The sequence below is a fragment of the Acanthochromis polyacanthus genome, chromosome 1 (assembly GCF_021347895.1).
Source record: "Acanthochromis polyacanthus isolate Apoly-LR-REF ecotype Palm Island chromosome 1, KAUST_Apoly_ChrSc, whole genome shotgun sequence".
Taxonomy (NCBI): domain Eukaryota; kingdom Metazoa; phylum Chordata; class Actinopteri; family Pomacentridae; genus Acanthochromis; species Acanthochromis polyacanthus.
Window position 1 is genome coordinate 28,440,536 of NC_067113.1, and position 17,047 is coordinate 28,457,582.

At 38.7% G+C, this 17,047-nt stretch overlaps 1 protein-coding gene across 1 annotated transcript in view; it reads right to left on the reverse strand.

The window, feature by feature from the left end:
- Positions 1-8,817: 8,817 nt before the first annotated feature.
- frmd6 (FERM domain containing 6) overlaps positions 8,818-17,047 on the reverse strand; it is a 34,278-nt gene continuing 26,048 nt past the window's right edge. Inside the window, exons 11-14 of the mRNA XM_022205621.2 lie at positions 15,179-15,487; positions 14,039-14,170; positions 13,816-13,907; positions 8,818-12,065 (exon numbers count right to left, since the gene is read on the reverse strand). Of these exons, the coding sequence (XP_022061313.1) occupies positions 11,775-12,065; positions 13,816-13,907; positions 14,039-14,170; positions 15,179-15,487 (824 nt within the window). The 3' untranslated portion in view covers positions 8,818-11,774. The remainder of the gene's footprint in view (positions 12,066-13,815; positions 13,908-14,038; positions 14,171-15,178; positions 15,488-17,047) is intronic.

The window sequence follows — 17,047 nt, forward strand, 5'->3', positions numbered from 1 at the left end:
CATACCAGGACAGCTGACGATCTCAACGAGCTGCATTTTCTTCTTGACATTTTTTTTTCTTTCCAGACAGGAACTTCAAAAAAAAAAACAATTAGAACAACCACAACAACATCCTGTATCGCAGCACACACACACACACACACACACACACACACACACACACACACACACACACACACACACACACACACACACACACACACACACACACACACATGTGCCATGCCAGAGCGAAGCTTTTAATCTTTGGTCCACTTGCATATTACAGTGAAGCCATCAAAGATTTTTTTTAAAAAAGGAAAGAAAGCAGGAGTCATATACCAGAGCTGGAACGTAAACAATGAGTTTTTTGCATACAGAGAACTTTCTGCATGCACAGGATGCCTTCAATTAGACCCAGTTAAGCAAGATCATGAGTGTGATGTAGGCTTGTGTGTACGTGACAAGGAGTCTTATCTTAAACAAAGAGGCAGTTTTTTAGTTCCTTATGGTTAAATGTGTTTATGTGTGTAACTGTAGGCAGGCTCTTTAAAATACATCCAAACAGATTAAAGTAAAATTTGCTTGAATAGTGATAGTGAAGGGAAGAACAGATTATTTCTGGATGTGGATGAAGTCATGGAGAAACGCTGGGAAGGCAGTGAATGAAAGACTGAAATATCTCAATGACTATTTGACGGATATCTTGACAGTCTATATGGGTATTTATGTTAACCTGAGGATAAAATGTCACACTGTTTCACCATTTAGTACGTGACTTTGACTGTCAGGAAATAAATTTGCATTATCTGCATCATCATGTTGACAAACCACACTGTGACTAGTCACAATTTCCTTCCTGATATCTAAAATGTCGTCCTGACAAGTCAAAGTGAGAGTTATAGATGTGTGTAACTCAGTTTTGCTCAGTCAAAATAATAGTTGTAAATATACCAAACGTTACTATAACTACACATACAACACTTCCCATTAGATATCATTCAAGCAAAGCGTTTCAATAGGTAAAATGATGGGTAAAATGAAGACAAAATGTCACAAATACAAAAATTATACTAACAAAGACTTTGTTGAGAACATTTGAGCATTCCAGTCAAACTTTACAAAAGCCTCTGTACAGTAGCAGTGCTGTCTGTTTGATAAGTGGGCCACCTCCACCTTGTATTTGCTGTTGATGTAACTACAGATTACTGTCATGCTGTCAAGTCAAATTTCTAATTGAAGCGATCTGTAATTACATTTAGTCTCAGCAGAATTCCGGTTTAAGATACCAACGAAGTAATTCTGACTAGCTCAAACCCAGTTTAAGAAATCTTAACAGGTAAATGTAGAAATATGACGATACAAAATTTAATTGTAGATGTCTGAAACTGGAATTGCAACTAGTCATGATTCAGCTGCAGACATCTGCCATGTAAATATGGATTTCTGTAATATGAAATAAGAACTCCTGTCACTCCTGTGTTCTAATGCTACATTGGGTTAGCTAATGGTGTTGAAAGGCTAATTGATGATCAGAAAACCCTTGTGGAATTATGCTAGAACATGAATAAAAGTGTGAGTTTTCATGGAAAACATGAAATTGTCTGGGTGACCCCAAATTTTTGAACGGTAGTGCATCACCAAAAGGAATTTAACGACCAATCTAGCTATCAAATGCTAAAACAGTTTTCTGTAAGATGAAGCCAGTTGACTTTGTTGGCATTTATTTGTAAAGTGTTTCAAGTATTGCCAAAAAATTTGGTACATGTATTTATTACATGTACATATTTATTATAGCGCCTTCAATTTTTCATTTGTCTAATACCTGCAATGATAATCCCTCCAGCTGGAGCTCTCCTTTACATTTAATGGAAATTAGCGAATGCTGGGATTCTAAACTGATATGGTCAGCATGAAAAACCATCAGGATAGCAGAACTGCTAGCTAGATTTAGCACAATTTTTGGCACCACCAAAGAGGTTTAAGCTAGTGAACCAAAATGAGAGGAATTGATTTTTTTTTTAAAGAAAATATATGTATGTGTTTTTTTAAACCATGTTTTTTTAATTGAGGCTTGATTTTATCAAACATTATGGACATATTTGCTTATCAAACAGAAAAAACAAGAAAATGCATAGATTCTGTCAAATAAGGTAACACAGCATCACTGCCCTAACTGTATACAAACTAATCACTCATGTAGGTACCCCAAAATCTGAATCTGATTCTGGAAAACCAATATTTGCCAAAGTATAAGTAATAAGTAGTCTTGCATTTGCCAGTAATCGCCATATCGCTTTCTAAGACATGGTACAATTGCAGCCTATTTTGAAAGACAAAGTCAGACATCTACACCAGTAAGCCTTACTAAATGTACTGATAAAAGTCAATAAAAGAGATTTTATTAGTTTGTTCATCATATTACAAAGTCCTACTCATCCTGTGCAGGCTATAGAAATTCCCCAAATATCATCAGCCATAAAGCTAGCTGTCTATCGTGTTTATAGAAAAATTCTGAGGACACCAAGTGCACTATTTAAGAGCTTCCTGGTTCATGAAGTGAGCCTATTTCTCTGCATTCGCATTTATGTGAGCGTACTGTACATCTGCTTTCATGCATGTTATGTCATTCGCCTGCAGGTAAACTCGGCTAACCTTATTCATCTTCTTCCCACCGTCTGAACGTCACGTTTTCTGTGAGTCACATTTTCCTCGGCTCCATTCATGCAGATGTTATTTTCTGTGAAACTTCCAGTCGCAGCTCACATGCAGGGAGAGCTGGAGAGAGAGGAGGAGGAGGAAGATGGAGAGCCGGTGAGTCACGGATACTGTGGAGGCCAACGGAGGAAGCCTCTCGTCACCAGGATACCACGGTGATCTGGGATAGCCCTTCCTGGATCCACTAAGCCAGCGGTTCCCAGTCTTTTCTATCTGATGTATCTCTGCAGTCCTATCAGCTCATCACCTCAAATACCCCTCCACTGGAACCACCTGTCATGTTCCAAATATGCTCTCAGGAATAATCTATAGGTACTTTACGGGTTCAATACTGATTAGATATTCCAGACCAGTTCAGTTGTTAAAGTTTACGTTCCTTTGGGGAAATCACCAAATCAATGAAATCAATATATATTAGTTCCAGTTGCCTACAACTCCCCGACACTCACAATGGAGTTACAGTACAGTCAGGACTGTACAAAACAAAACAGTTTAAAACAACATCATTAAGAAGAGAGAATACTAAACTCATCAGAAAGACACAGTTGATCATGGTTGGTCAAATCAAAATGATATTCGCCCAAATCATCTATCAAAAAACAGCTATTTCAACTGTTTAGCCTTGGGTTTTTCAACTCTTTATCAATTACTTTACCATTACCATTGTTTTATCTATTAGCTTATGTTAGCCTTTTTTAAACATTTTCAACTGTTTATCCAATAGCTTACTCCCTGGATAATTATTTTAATTGTGAATCCATTGAGCCTGACTTTAGGTACCTCTGTAAACTGTCCTTTCATTGGCCTGCTTTGAGCTATTTCCTTTGCTTTTCCTATAAACCTATATTTTAGCAAACTGTTTTAGTTGTTTTTCCATTAGCTTACTTTTAACTACTTCCATCCATTTTTTTTAGTTTAATTTTAGCTGTTTTATCATTTATCCATTAACCTGCCATCAACTGTTTACCCATTAGCCCACTTTTAGCCAACAATTTCAAATGTTTATCCATTAGCCTGTCTTAACTATTTCACTTGTTTACGCATTAGCAAACTTTTCGCTAACGATTTTAAATATTTGTCCATTAGCATGCCTTTAGCTATTTAAATTGTTTATCCATTAGCGTCATTTTAGCCAACTATTTTAAGTGTTTATTCATTAACCTACTTTTAGTCAACTATTTCAGCTGTTTCTCAGTTAGCCTACTTTCAGCTAACTATTCCAACTGTTTATACATTAGCCTACTTTTATCCAACTATTTCAATTGTGTGTCCATTAACTTACTTTCCACCTGCTCCATGAATCGTCGTATCAGTTCTCCTGGTTGTGAGTCATTGTGGCCTTGTTTAGCATCAGCAGAGGCTAACAGTGACTCTCCTCCCTCCATCACCAGAGTGGAGATAAATCCAGAGATTTGTTTCTTTGTAATCTGATTACTATGTTTTATTATCGGCTCTGCAGATCATCTCTGAACCTTTTGATGTCGCTGCAGCTGTTTGGGTTAATAGGCTGGTTTATTAAGAGCTGCTAATCCATCTCTATGAGAACACGGGCAGATGTGGAGCCTTCACAGACAGAAACCAGCTTTTTCTGCTGCGTTTGAGTGTGATGTTGACATTCTGTTGGTTTTTCAGGAACCAGGAAGTCACATTTAAAGTGGTTTTGTGATCCTTAAGGGTTCCTTTGTAGCCTTAAAAGCTGAGAACAATCCTGTGGCGCATGTTTAGCGAGGTCCTCACTCCTGGACGGTGTCATTTTAGGTGAGCAGGAGGCGGATGATGGATGTTCGAACGCTCCTGTACATGCACTGTTTGTATGAGTGTGAGGGTGGGGTTATCATTGCAGGCGTTGGGGGTGGGGGGGGGAGGGCCTGGATTTTCATTTCTGATTTGTGACCATCTGCCTCCTCCAGGCAGCTGCTGCTGGCCCGAGCCGAGCGCAGCCGCCCCGCCTGTCCTGTCCCGATGCCCCATGGGATTTACGGAGAGGTCACCACTGCTGTTGGAGACTCGCCGTCACCTAATGCTCTCAAACAATCAGCTCAAATGATCATGATGTATGGAGGAATCACAGAGGAGGCAGCAGAGGGGCCACAGAGGCACACGACGCCGTTAAGTCTGCTAAAATTCACAAAAAGCAAAGCGTGAAAATGCTCCAGAACTGAACTGCACCTCGTTCAACAAGACAAAAGAAAGGATAAGGGAGAAAGGGGTGGGGGGTGGTGACGGAGACAGAGAATGGATTTCCCCTCTGTGTTGCCATGGTGACAGCAGTGGATGGTGGATGACTGATTTCCTGTACAGCTGTGGAGGAGAGAGAGAGAGGGAAAAAGAGGTGGAGCTCGCCGAGGAAAGCATCCATGTTTTCTCTTAAATTATATCCCTTTGTGGTGATCAGTGATGTCTGTACCGATGCAAAGAAAAAAAAATATACAAAACTCAAGTGTCTCTTACTTAGTTTTCAAGGCTTTCAAGCGCATCTTGGGGCCTTCTTCGGAGAGCTGTAGAAATAGTGCAGAAAAAACGATTCAGGTTGACCAGCAGACTGTATAAAAACACTGATAATGAAATCACAGCACTTAAAAATTATAAACTGGACTCCTCCTTTGGATATTCATTGGATACAAGGCTGCTAAAAATATTAATTTAAAAAACTTTATTTATTTTAATTATTTAGAATAGAGTAGATTAAATACAGATGAATAAGGCAAAACATGTAGTAAGTAAAAATAAATAAGAAACATCTAAAATGCAAAATGTCATATATCAGCCAAATAAAATTTTCTAAAATATTCAGAATTTATCTACTATTTAAATGAATTTTTAAACTAATTATTTAGAAAGGAATCATCTTTGTTGCCAAACTATAATATAAAACATACTACTAATATTTTTAAAAATCATAACCAACTCAAAAATAAAATTACAAGGTGCTTCATAATAAAACAAATGCCGAATTAGAGATTACAAACAAATAAGCTCTTAAGTGTGATAAAATAAAGTTAATAATATTTTTTACTTAATTTTTTTTATCTACATTTATTTAAAGTGCACAATATAACAAGATAAAGTAGCTAAGTCACATTCTTCTTAATTTTTCTCCACATTTAAGAGAATTACTACTACTACTATTACTCATCCTACTATTACTACTGCTACTCATCCTACTACTACTACTACTACTACTACTAATAATAATAATAATAATAATAATAATAATAACTGAAAAAAAGGGCTAATCTCCAACACTATTCTTTACAACATCACAATGTCCTTTTTTGCAATATTAAACATCAAGCAAATTAGTGTTCACAGATATCTAATGCTCATGAATAAAGAATAATTATTGCACTGTTGTCTGCAAGTTTGTTATTCACAGTGTAACATAACTTTCTAATGATGCCATTATGGTCTATGTATTTTAATTGGATTTTTTGTTCTGAAACGGGTATTGCATCGGCAAGTATGGAGCCAAACAGAGTACAGTGCAGTGCATAGACTGTATGAAATTTTTTCCCCTTTAGTTTTCATAGTCAAAATGAGAGATCAGGTGGCCGATATTAAAATAAATCAATATTGAATTTTTCATAGAGCCTTAAAGTTTTGCAAAGTCAGGAGGCGGGGCTACTTGATTTACAGTCCGGTCTGGAATGATTGACAGGTCCTATGGAGGAGGCATAGACTGTATATAAAGATATACAGTCTATGAGAGGAGGCAGCCGAGACTCTGCTCTCCTCGTTTGGATGAATTCTGATATAATAACTGTTGGTCTATTTATCAGTGGAGCAGCAGAACCTTTTCCACAGACAGTTTTTATGCCCGCTGCCTTGTTTTAACCAGTTTTCTGCTTTCGGCTGATTGTACCAGCAGACACCGAAAGGACGCTGATAGTTCGGTGTTTATTTTCGTATCGGTGCCTTGCTGTCATTTAGTCTGGACTAAACAAATAACAGCAGCATAAATCTCAAACATCTTTATAAGGAGTCTGGATTGAGGTTTCTCACTTGATAATGATTAAACCAACCAATTTAGGTTGGTTTAAAGGAATATTCTACTTTAAATCTTTGAATGTTGACCTAAACGGTTGGTTTTAGGAAGTATTCCACCTACAAGGTCCTCACACATTCACCTTAAAGGAACATTCCACCAAAAATCCCTGGACATGCACCTGAAATGTTGGTTTAACCGAGTATTCCATCCAAAATCCTCAAAGAGACCTGAGGGGCTGGTTAAAAGGAATATTCCACCTAAAACCTCAAATATAGACCCGAAAGAGTGGCTTAGAAAAAATCCTTCTTTGTGGACCAAAAAAGTTAGTATGGAAGAATATTCCACCTGAAATGTAGCCCTGAGAAGTTGGTTTGGAAGAAAATTCCACCTGAAGTCCTCCAATGTAGACCTAAAAAGTAAGTTTAATGGTATATTCCACCTAAAATTGACTACTGTAGACCTTGGAGGTTGGTCTGATGGTATATTCCACCCAACATCCTTGAACATAAACTTAAAAGGTTTGTTCAAAGAAATATTCCACCTAAAATCCTTCAATGTAGACCAAAAATCTTGATGTAAAGGAGTATTCCACCTTAAATGTAGATGTAAAGGATGGTTTAGGCTTGTCTGTTTCCAGAGCTTTCCACTTTTTAATTCTTGCCTTCTCCGCACCAGCCTTGCTCTTCCTGTTTTCCACTTTTCAAACACCTCTGACCGTGTGCACGAATGTACTACGTCACGGTGCGTCTGCATAAAAAAACAAAAAGCAATTAGAGCTGCCAGTGGAGGCGACCCGGGAACAGCGGTAGCAGCAGAATGATCAACCCAGTGCCACGGCTGAACACCGGCCCAAAAAAGAAAAAAGTGGCCAAACATCAGACCGGCCGACTGGGAATTGTCCCGGTCCTCCTGATTAGCCACTCCGGGCCTGCGGCAGAAAATAGCGTGCTGCTCTAAAAATGGAGAAGAAAATGCAATTAACAATAAAAGACAGACAGACCATCATAACACTTAAAAATGTAGGTCTTTCCTACAGAGAAATTGTGAAGAAAGTCAAGGTGTCAGTGACTACAGTTTTCTTCACCATGAAAAGAGTACAATGAGACATTACCATGCATCATTTCCAATAAAAAAGGAAAAACTGGGGTGTTGTAAAAGTTTTTGACCAGTAGTGTACATGTCAGTCTGAGACCAGAGAAGGACAGCAGCTGGAGGCTCATGTGTCAGACAACATCGCCCCCTTCAGGCCACAATGATAATAACATGACAGTAAATGTACAGCAGAGGGCAGCAAAAACCAAGGAAACACTTCACACATCACACTGCAGCTTCACAAGGACAAACTTAGTGATATTTTTCATCCATCCATCCATTCTCTATACACCGCTTTATCCTCACTAGGGTCGCTGGAGTCTATCTCAGCTGACTCGGGTGAAGGCAGGGGACATCCTGGACAGGTCACCAGTCTGTCACAGGGCTACATATACAGACAAACAATCACACTCACATTCACACCTACGGGCAATTTAGAGTTATCAATTAACCTCAGCATGTTTTTGGACTGTGGGAGGAAGCCAGAGTGCCCGGAGAAAACCCACACATGCACAGGGAGAACATGCAAACTCCATGCAGAAGGATCCCAGGAAAGCCGGGACTTGAACCGGGGATCTTCTTGCTGCAAAGCGAAAGTGCTAACCACTACGCCGCTGAGTAGCCCCTGATATTTTTCAGATTTTCTGTATTTTAATAGTAGTTTTAGTGAGTTGCTGGTGTGTAATATGCAGTATTTAAACCCTATAGATATTGGTAATATAAGACAAGGAAGCATTACAAATAAAACTGAAATACTTATTTGAATCATTTGAATGAATTGCCAACCATTTTGACAACGAATTAATCAATTTCTGTCACTTTTTAAACAAAAAAAGTGAATAAATGTGAATGTTTTCTGGTTTCTTCCCTCCGTTGTGACAGTAAACTGAATGTTTTTGAAGTTGTAGACAAAAAATCTGATGAGGATTTCACTAGTTTCTGACATTTTATAAACCAAACAACAAATAAATTAATCAAGACAACAAACCAGACAAATCAAAAGTTGAAACAATCTTGAAATGACCAGACAGTAGCAGAAGTTTGGTAGATAAATGTACCTATTTATTGGATATTGAGGGCATTAGTACCAAGAAGGCACAGACCAGACTTCATTATAACAAATCATTTTTTTCTCTCGTTTTTAAACTTTTTTGTAACAACAGGGTGACAAAAAAAATCAGTTTTTTTCCAGCAGGGAGATCCTTTCACAGAAAGGATTATGGACACAGACATACAGACTCTTACAAAGGTGTAAGTTTGACCATATACTGAAGCCAGAGGAGGAAGTTACAACAAATGATGAACACTTCAAGGACATGGGTTATGGCTGTATGGCTATGTACCTTAAACACATGCTGCTTTAATATAAGAAACATCGCTGTCCGTCAAAATACGACTCCAGACATTTTCCATTAATGATTAATTACAATAACAGTGAAGGAAACAAAGTGTAAGAAAGATAGAAGTTGCTTTTAATTACACAGCAAAATCAAATTCATGTGTTTGTTCTGTATTACACAAAGACGTTGTTTAAAAAACATCGTTCTGATGCTGTATTGCCAGTTTGAAAACACACGGGAAGACTTAAAGCTGAAAGATAAAGGATTTTAAATCACTATTAATGAGTGGGCTGCACACACAAAATGACACAACACACGGCTAACTCATTTTTGTTCACTGACGGCTCAAGACGTCAGCCGATGGAAACACTTCTTAAAATCGTGACATCTGCAGGTGACGTGTGAACATATCGAGGAAAATGTTTTAAAAATGCCAGATGAGAAGACTCATCGCTCTCTCATGTCTGTAACATACATTTGTTTGTTAGCTTAGCTTAGCATAATGACTGGAAACAAAGGGAAACAGCTAGCGTAGCAAAACCCACCAATCAGAACACCTCCTGCATTAACAGAGTTTTACATGTACATGTATGGAAACTGAAATATTGATTCTCTGCCTCTTTTCAAATCCAGACTCAAACCTCATCTGTTCAAGACTATTTATCCTCTCCAACTCCCTCTTTCTTTATGTATGTTTTTTTTAATCTTTTTGTATGGTTTATGTGTGTTCTATTGTATTTGTTTTTCCTGTAAAGTGACCTTTGGTGTCAAGAAAGGCGCTTACAGATAAAATGTACTATTATTATTATTATTATTATTATTATCATCTTCCAGGGGTAAAATACAAAGATGCTTCCTAAAGGTAACTCACAAAGCAGAAGATGGAGAGCTGTGGAGATCTCTGACTATCCCAGCATCCATCTGGAGACACCTTCAGCTTCCACAGATGAGTGAGGAGGTTTTATGTGCGGAATCCTAACAACCCCATGGAACATTTGCTACTCTTCAGGTTGCACACGGACGAAACGAACGAGATAAAAAAGCGTTTAAGAGTTAATTAGCGAGCTGTAGGGTGCAGACGTCGTTGCTTCTGGTCAGAGGCAGACTCACTGCTTCCAGTCTTCATGCTAAGCTGAGCTGTAGCTGGGTCTTTTTTTTAGATGGTTTAGATCTTCTCATGTTCCTCTAAATCATCAAACTGCCTTTTTCAATTCATGTTCAATAATAACTTAAAGATTTCAACTTTGCAAAATTAGAAAACTGCAATTCTGTGGTCATGATTAAACAAATAAAACTCTTTTACATCAATCTTAGAGTGAGAAGTTAAAAAATCGGACATTATTGATATAAAACAGACAAAGCTGTATAATATAACCTCCTTTGTCTCCACCTTTGTCCACCTCTTGCAGCGTTTCAAAATCCTGTCAGCTCAGTTCTCTTGAAATTTACCGTGAGATTACAATAAAACCAGTCTTTCTTGTTTAGAGCCACAGGTCCTTAATACTGTCGCCTACATTTGTTTGTAATACTGAATGAAAGCAACCGCACGCAGATTAACTGTTCATATACAAAAATACAACGTCTGAAGAGAGTCAGGGTAAGACGAGAGGAGGAGAAATAAAAAAAATGTAACAAATTCCAGTTTGAAAGGAGAGACAAACAGAAGACGAGCTAAAGAAGGATGAACATGTATGCATCGACATGTTTTGTTTTGGATGACAGCCAATCAGGCTCCATTTTGAGTTCAGATTACAGGGAAACTTTTGTGGCCACAAACTCGACGCAAGTCAGAACACGTAGTCGACCTAATTCCTCCCAGGAAACTCTGACACTGAGGTTTCACAGGACATTAAAAAAAAAGAGTAAAATCCGGATCTTTTTGAAATCTAAATGCTGAATAACGAGCTGGAGCTGCTGCTGAAGTGTGCGTACGATGCTAAAAACTAAAGCAGAGCCTTGAGTTGGGATGGCTCGGGTCTTATAACTGCCTCAGGTGAAGCTGTGTGATTGTCAAGGCGAGGAGACACCTGCAGTGTGATGAAGGCACGTCGGCTGTGTTCACATGACTCAGAGTCCAGTCTGGGGGTGTTGGCACGCTGCACTTCCTGTTGAGGTAAAACAAAGTGGTGTAGAAGAAGAGAGTCACTGAGGGTCCATCTGCCCTCCCTGTGTGGTGAAGCTGGACGCAGAAACAGACGTTTGCTTCCATCTCTTGTCTTTGGTTTTCAGCTCAGAGTGAATCTGTCCTTCGTGTCCTCCACAGAGACCTTCGGTTTGCTCGTCATGTCTGTGCACGAGTCTGTCTGCTGTGAGTCGACGAGTACAAACGGTCTTTGTGTGACTTCGTATGCAGGAAAACAGTCTGGAGGAGACACATTTCAATGAGTTTTGTTTTTAAAGAAGGTAACATAATCCCTTTAGTTTCCTTTGACACAGTTTGGGTTGCGTTTGAAAGACACAGGTTCCATGTGAGCCCCGTGTTCCTTCTTGTCTGTTCGGTTGTTTTGTGCTAAACGTCTCAAGTGAAGGAACAGCCAACTTGCTGCCTCTTTATTCTCAACCTTTCCTCCCTCGTCTCGTTCCCTGAGGCCTGAAACTTTCCTCCACGTCCGACACGGAGCGGCGAATCGGTCACCCTGAGGTCGTTTCTGCCTCCGTCACACCACGAACTCGGGCACCTCGTCGCTGGTCAGGTCCAGGGAGAAGTACTTGTTGGTTCTCTTGATGTGGAACGAGTGCTGGTCGGCCAGCATGCCGGCCCGCTGGTCGGCCAGGCCCTGGTAGCCGCCGCCGTCGCTCAGCTCCTGAGCGCAGCCGAAGGTGTAGCTGTGGGCGGTGTCCTGGCAGAGCTCCGCCCACTGCAGGCAGTCCTTCTGGTAGAGCCGGATGTCGTCCAGGGATTGACTGTGGCGGTCAGTAGAAGACTGAGGCTTCCTGCACGCAGACGTCTGCGGGCAGAAAACAACAAAGACAAAGCGGTGAAGAGAGCTGCAGGGAATCCAACATTTAGGAAAAGTTAGGAAAGTTTAATGAGGTTATTTTATTATCAGTCCATGGTGATAAAGCAGGAGAGGCAAACTCATTCTAGTCCTCATTCAGCCCAGTTTGATCTCCAGTAAAATCACAACATAATAATCTATAAATAACAACAACTCAAGTTTTCTTTCGTTTTAGTGCAAAAAAGTACGTTCTGAAAATGTTCACATTTAAGGAATTACCTTTTTACAAAAATATTACGAACAATGTGAAATTTATTAAGAATAATAAGTTCAATTTCAATAATATTATGCCTCAGTTTATCATTTACACGTTACAACCTACAGATCACAGAGTGTCTGCAACGGAACAAAGCATTTAGTTACTGGTATCTGGAAATGAATGATATGGTGTTTCACTTTATGGTCAATATGACAAAAGTCAGACAAAAAAACAACAAAAACAAGACAAAATAGTACAAAAATGAGACGCAAAATGACAAAAATGAGACAAACGACACAAAACTAAACAAATACAAGAGACAAAAAAGTTAGACAAAATTTACAAAGTGACAAAAAATGGACACAAATGAGACAAAAAATTACAAAATATGACAAAAAAGGAACAAAACGACAAAAAAGTAGACAAACAACACAAGTGAGACAAAAACACGAAATGAGAAACAAAAACAACAAAAGTCAGACAAAAAATGTTACAAAAATTAGACACAAAAGCGACAAAAACAAGAAACAAAATGACAAAAAATGAGACAAATGACACGAAACAAAACAAAAAGAGACATTAAATTACACAAAAGTTAGAAAGTGACAAAAAAAGGAACAAAACAACAAAAACAAGACAAAATATTACAAAAATGAGACACAAAATGACAAATGAACAATGTAGTATTTTACTTTATGATCAAAACAACTTGTCATGGTCTAGAAATTATTTTAAATTTATAGTTTTACAAATTTACACTCTGCAGTTAATGTCTTCTCTGTCATTTTCACACTTTGAGGACCGGATCGACTCTCTGGAGGACCAGTTTTGGCCCACAGGCCGCAGGTTTGACACCTCTGTGTTAAAGTTTGTCGAAAAGTTGCTTCTTAGTCAACTGATGTAATTTACATTTATGGTGAAATCTGGCTGTTTTTCAGATCATTTTCTTTTTATTTCCTGTATGTAAAAGTATTTTACATGCTGCACATTTCTATGGAAAAATGGATACTGGAACCAACCTTGTGTTAAAGTCGAACAAAATGTTTTTCTCGTGCAAGCTCAACACTAATTAAAGTGTGTACCAGTGCAACAATGCAGACAAAAACACCAGCACTTATTACCATAACTATTTACAGCACAGATAAGATGCCGAACAGGAAGCAGCGTCTCACTGCTAAACAGCCATTTACAAAGAAGCAGAGAACAGCGGCTGCCGGAGGATCTTGTTTTTCTTGTCTTTTATTTCGTCCATAAAAGCTGCAGCACATTAGCACACAATGGAAAGAAACAAGTCTTCTGACAGACTGTCACCGATAGTTTTAAGCTTAACTGAGCTGAATGGAACATGAGGTGAAAACTAGCAAAATGGGCCCTGAAATGTTGAAGTTTTATAGCTTTTACCACAGAATTTTGTGTTTCTCTGAACTCATTTCATTTAAATGCTCTGGGTGACAGTATTTGCTGTTTATGGGAGCTGCTGATGAATTCAACGTTAATTACCTGCGGCAGAGACTCGATGCTCTGTCCTCTCATCTTGACGACGGTCTCTGAGGAGCTGGAGGTGGACGAGCTGACGTCTTTTACTATCAGACCTAGAGGGAAAAACAGATCATTTTAGCTGCAGAATGTCGCAGGTGGCAAAAATTCACTTCTCTGGGTTTTACTTCAGGGTTGTTTGTTGCTCTTCACATAAACTTCAGTTAAACACACTGATAAACTCCACCTGAGTATCCGTTGGTCTGATCAGGCGACATGGTCAGCATGTCCTCTGTGATGTGGATGCACAGCTCCTGGTCCAGAGCCATCTCATGGAGCTCCTCGTAGTCTTTGGGGTCGTCCACCAGCATCTCAATCTCTGCAGGAACAAAACAAAATATCAAATATAACTTAGACTTATTGTGGGAATCTGCACCATTCCAGTGTCTTGTCTTTGTATCTGCGTGTCTGTTGGTGCAGAATCAACCCTAGAAATCCCTTCACAGAGTTATCTGCTGACAACTTCTTTCTTTAATTACATGCTGTGTTTGCTACTGACATAATTAGGCAAGTTTTACAGCTTAAATTTTGCTGTTTTTGCTCTAAGAAATGTCAGGTGAAATCTAAAATCACTGAATCAAAAACTACATTACTGACTGAATTTATATTTCTGCTCATCAGATATGCTGTTCTTTCCCAAACATGTTAAATGTCTTAATGGTTCGTTAAACTCAGTTAATTTGTGTTGTTGCTAATGTGAGCTTAAAGACGGGACTTTTCATTCAGATTACGAATCAAAGACATGATAAGAAACAACAGTCAAAGTTCCTGAAATATTGTCGTTAAAGCACAGTGTCAGTAGCATTGTAATCAAAATTTTGAAAATATTTTTTTAAAAAGCTTTATCTCAGAAACCATTTTTTGTATCAAGCTAAAATTTCATAAGTCATTTTCAGTTCTAGTTTATAATAAAAAGTTTCTAGCAAACCGAAGGTGGTGGAGCAGAAAGCCCCTGATGGAATAACCCTGATAGATCATTTTATTTACATGAATGTAAACACGTCTCACTGTCATTATCTAGGATGTGTTTTTGTCTTTAAAAGTTCCTGAGTTATTGTCGTTTGAACATACCCTCAAATTTCTGTGTGTGAGAAAACAAGCTAAAAGTTGCCTCAGAATTTATATTTTAAAGCAAAACTATTTAAAATTACTACTTCTCAAAAACAAAGTATTGAGTAAATCGAGCTAAAATTTCACAGATATCATTTTAATCATTGACAGTTTATGATAAAAAAAGTTTCAAGCAAATCAGAGAAAGGGCCCTGATGATCTGAGATGGAACAACCCTCTCAGATTTTAGCTAAACGTTTCATAAATGTTCTCTCACCGTCATCATCTAGGATCCGTTCCTTGCCGCTGCTCTCGATGCCGGAGGTGTGCGAGCTCCCGTGGCTGGTTGTGGACGAGCTGCAGGTCCGTAGAGGCCGGTGCGGGGCCTGACCGGGGGCCCTGAAGCTGTCCGTCTCGATGCCCGATGTGTGCGAGCTGCCGTGGCTGGTCGTGGAGTGGCGGGACAGACGCTTGTGATGAGAAACGCTGCCTGCGCTGCTGCCGCTGGCTCGAGAGCGTTTGTCCAGATGGTCCATGTCAAGCTCGAGAGCGTCGCTGATGTACGACTCCCGGTACTGCTTCTTCTCTGAAGTCACATAAACGGAGGCGAACCTTAATAACAGTCTGAGGGCCGACATGGCAAGTGCTGTTTGATGCGACAGGTAGAAATACAAACATAGAATCCAACTAGACCAGCCCTCAGTAGATGGCAGAACCACGCCCAGATATCTGACCTTGACCTTGATCTGCTGACCTCTAACTCCACAACTGAGCAGGGGACCTTAGACTGATCTTCAGTGCCAAGTTTGATTATCTTGACTTCAGCACTTGCAGAGATATCTGACCGGACATACACACACACACACTTACCCATCCAGCCAGATACTGAAGCGAATGCAGTAACCCCGCTGACGTGTACGTCAGGCGTGGTAAACAAGTCTTGCTAAATATAATGCAGAGTAGACAACCTGAGCTGTATTAAGCCAAAAATCCTATTTTTTGCTTTTTAATAATCAACAAACTGGATACACTGTGGCTCAAAATGTTATTTTTTTGTGCCAAAACTTAAACACTGTCTTTAAGTTGCAACGTTTAAAGCAAAAGTTCAATATTTTGGTAAAGAACTATTTCTGGTGTACATTTAGATGAGAATAGGGACTCTACTCTGAAAACTGTTCATTAAATATAATGATACAGTCTGCATCCAATGAGCTTTCTATTCTCTGTGGAAAGAATAGAAACGTGGCTCTTAAATGGTGACCAAATCTGCTGAAGTGCAGCTCTAAAGTTAATGAAGATCACTTTTTATTTAACCCTCGTGTCGTCCTGTGGGTCAAAATTGACCCGTTTGAAGTTTGAAAATGTGGAAAAAAAGATACGTTTTCACAGTGAAACTTCTGATGTCCACATTTTCAACATTTTTGGGAAATCTTTGAACATTTTTTGTTGAAAAAAGAAATGTTAAACGTGTTTCTTAAAGAAAATGTTAGAAGTTTTACTGATATATAGGTAATCATTTTAGATATTTTTAGGATTTTTTTGAAAGATTTTTACTCATTTTTAAAAATATTTACAAGAATTATCTTGGGTTTTTTTTTAAATAAAACTTTTAAGGAATTATTGGATTTTTCTTCCTGAAGGTTTTACACATTTTCAGAAATTTAGGGATTTTTTTGCTGATTTTTTTTGGATTTTTTTTCAGACAAGGAAACAATATTTTTTGTTGCCCGTAAATGAGGACAACAGGAGGATTAATTTGTGCAAAAACCAAAATGATCTTAAAAAAAGGGGTTCCAGGCAACAACAGACTTCAGGAGGTTATTGCTCCGTCCTTTTATTGTATTTCTGGCAAAGTAGCTGCTGAAATTGATTGTTTTCTGTCGTATTTAACGTCATTGAAATCTCTAAAATCCTAAAAACTCATGTCCGTATAAAGATAAAGTTAGATATTTGTTTTTTTCCATGAAAATAATCTTTTCCTGCTTTGCAACACTCAGATGTCACTCTACTCTGTTACTTTCTCGAGAAAGTCTGGATCGACGCCAGCTCGAGCACACCAGCTCACCGATTTTGCTCAAATGCTATAAATCTTCTCTACACTCTACACATTGAATAGCTGTAATATTGGAGTAATTCAGCCATTGTG